General features: G+C 50.1%; 2 protein-coding genes across 2 annotated transcripts in view; both read left to right on the top strand.

The window, feature by feature from the left end:
• PpBr36_04905 (uncharacterized protein) overlaps positions 1–1339 on the top strand; it is a gene marked incomplete at both ends in the record, with an annotated part of 1549 nt that extends 210 nt beyond the window's left edge. Inside the window, 3 exons of the mRNA XM_029892063.1 lie at positions 51–564; positions 690–785; positions 895–1339. Of these exons, the coding sequence (XP_029750056.1) occupies positions 51–564; positions 690–785; positions 895–1339 (1055 nt within the window). The remainder of the gene's footprint in view (positions 1–50; positions 565–689; positions 786–894) is intronic.
• An 889-nt stretch (positions 1340–2228) lies between these two features.
• Positions 2229–2367, top strand: part of PpBr36_04903 (uncharacterized protein) — a gene marked incomplete at both ends in the record, with an annotated part of 2423 nt that continues 2284 nt past the window's right edge. Inside the window, one exon of the mRNA XM_029892061.1 lies at positions 2229–2335. Within this exon, the coding sequence (XP_029750050.1) occupies positions 2229–2335 (107 nt within the window). The remainder of the gene's footprint in view (positions 2336–2367) is intronic.

Genomic DNA, 2367 nt, shown 5'->3' with positions numbered 1-2367 from the left:
AAAAAAAAAACACACATCTGTTTACTGATTTGGCCGCCATGAACAAAAAGACTGCTTGGTTGGAGCCTGGGCCTTCTCCCTCGCAACTCAGATCCCCGAGGTATACGAATGGTCGCAAGGAAATCTCGGCATACACATGTGGGAGCTGCCCGTACCGCGCTTCGAGAGGTTCCTTTACCTTATTTACATCGCGCCCATCCTATACGCGCCCTGCCAGATCCTGGCCAAACTATCCCTGCTGATTTTTTACCACCGCCTGTCGCCCGTTCAGGGCTTCAAACACGCCGTCAATTTTACCATATTCGTCGTCGTTGTTTACAACACCGCTATCATGTTTGCGCTCATTTTTTCGTGCTGGCCGGTGCAAAAGAACTTTGACTTGAGCATTCCCAAAGATGTGGGCTCGTGCAACGTTAACCTGCCCCAGGTTTATATCGCCACCTGCATAATGGGCATAATTACCGACCTGATGATCCTAACGCTGCCACTCCCGACTGTGTTAAGGCTTCAAATGTCCAATGCGCAGAAGTTTGGTCTGGTTTTTATTTTTAGCATTGGTTCTGCGTTGGTCTTCCCCCCCCTCCCCTCTCCAATTCCTTTACTTTTTGCACTGGCAAAAGAATTGCGGCCCAGTCTGTCTCCTAGTTCTGATAAAGTTCGCTAACGATATCATTCGTCCCGTTGTACAGAACTTTCATCACGTCGATCGTTCGTCTTGTTCTACTCGTGAAAACGACCGGCCAGACCGATATCACCTGGGCTATCGCAGAGGCAACAATGTGGATGTGAGTAGTACACCCAAAATAACAACTCTAAATTTTGATTTCTTTTTTGTTCTTTACCCCGCTCCACCCCTGCCAAACACTCACTCACCCGTTCGTCTCCTCCCGGCAGCGGCATCGAGGCCAACCTCTTCATCATGTGCGGCTCGCTCCCGACGCTCCGCAAGTTCGCCAAGCACGTCGGCCCGGCCATCTTTGGCGAGGCGTTCGCCTCCATGTTCTCGTCGCGCCGCGGCCGCAGCAGCGCCAGCAAGGGCAACACCAACAACTCGTACCCTCTCAAGGCCTCGTCGGGTGAAAAAAGCCGGCCGTCGACGACGGGCAAGAACGGCTTCAGCCGGCTCGACGAGGGCCGCGACGCCAGGCTGTCGTCCTTGGACAGGTACGGCGTCGAGACCAGCGTCCACACGGACCTGGAGAACAGGACCTCGTCCGCCAGCGGCCCCGCCGGCCTGGGCCTCGCCGTTTCGACGGACGACCGCGCCGGTTATGTCTGTTGTACGCCGAGCAGCATCGTGCAGACCAGGGAGACCATCATTCAGTATGAGCGCCGCTGATGGGTTGGGTAAACCGACGCCCGGGGTTGGATGTTTTGATTTTGTGTGTTTAAACCTTTGTTGTTTAAACTGGGATTGAAATGGGATGAATGGTACGGTAGGTCTGACTAGGGTTTGTATGGATGTTTTGGGCCCGCTGGGTAACCTTGTCATACTGAGTTGGTTTTCTTCTCGGACTTTTTCCTCCGGTTTTTTTTTTCCTGTTCTCTTTCTCTGCTGTCCAGCCATCAAGTTATCATACCCGAACAACTGGGGAAAAAAACGTGCCGGCGTCCAGGACAATTTTACGCAGAGAATTACTGTTAGCTGCGTTTTGACTGTGGATCCAAAAAAGAAAAGTAATCAAATTCAAATATTATACTTCAATAGCTCTCGTTACATCGGCCGTTTCTCCATCATTTACTTGTGGGTTGAGCTTCGCGGGAACCCCTGTCAGACAGGGGATTCCTTAGATCTGGATTTGTGCTTGTCAAAGTGCAGACCGTTAAAAGTCGAAAATCTTCCAAATTCACATACTAAAATGAGGTGATCGAGATTTGAGGGGCCCCCTATCTGACAGGGGGTCCGCAAAGCTCAACCCACAAGTAATAGCTTGCTAGGAATCGGCAACAAGATCAAGATAACCTTGCAGATAGCCTTTTGCAAGCGAGCATCACAAAAGGGCAATCGTATCAATCAGCACCGTACTTCGTACCTTAGTTTGACCTCCAAGTAACCAGGCCTTGGCGTCCATCTTAAGCATAACCGCTGAAAAGGTCGGTTCCTTCCCCAAGTGACTTTTCTTGCTTTCCAAAATTGAAGGCCTATCGGTAAGAATATTATACATTGGCATGATTCTAGAATGGGCTGGACGACATTGGTCAAAAAAGTATACCATAGTAGCTAAAAAATGGAGACCAGACGTTTCGCAGCCTATATCATTTCGGTATCCAAGTTTGGTATCCTCCTGCTAGAAGTGGTCGGTGTCTTTTTTGGGGTAGAAATTGCTCCACTACGGTAAATACATGTAAGCGAATGACGCAAGGCAA

The sequence above is a fragment of the Pyricularia pennisetigena genome, chromosome 6 (genome assembly GCF_004337985.1).
Source record: "Pyricularia pennisetigena strain Br36 chromosome 6, whole genome shotgun sequence".
NCBI classification, from domain to species: domain Eukaryota; kingdom Fungi; phylum Ascomycota; class Sordariomycetes; order Magnaporthales; family Pyriculariaceae; genus Pyricularia; species Pyricularia pennisetigena.
This window is presented reverse-complemented; position numbering and strand designations above follow the sequence as displayed.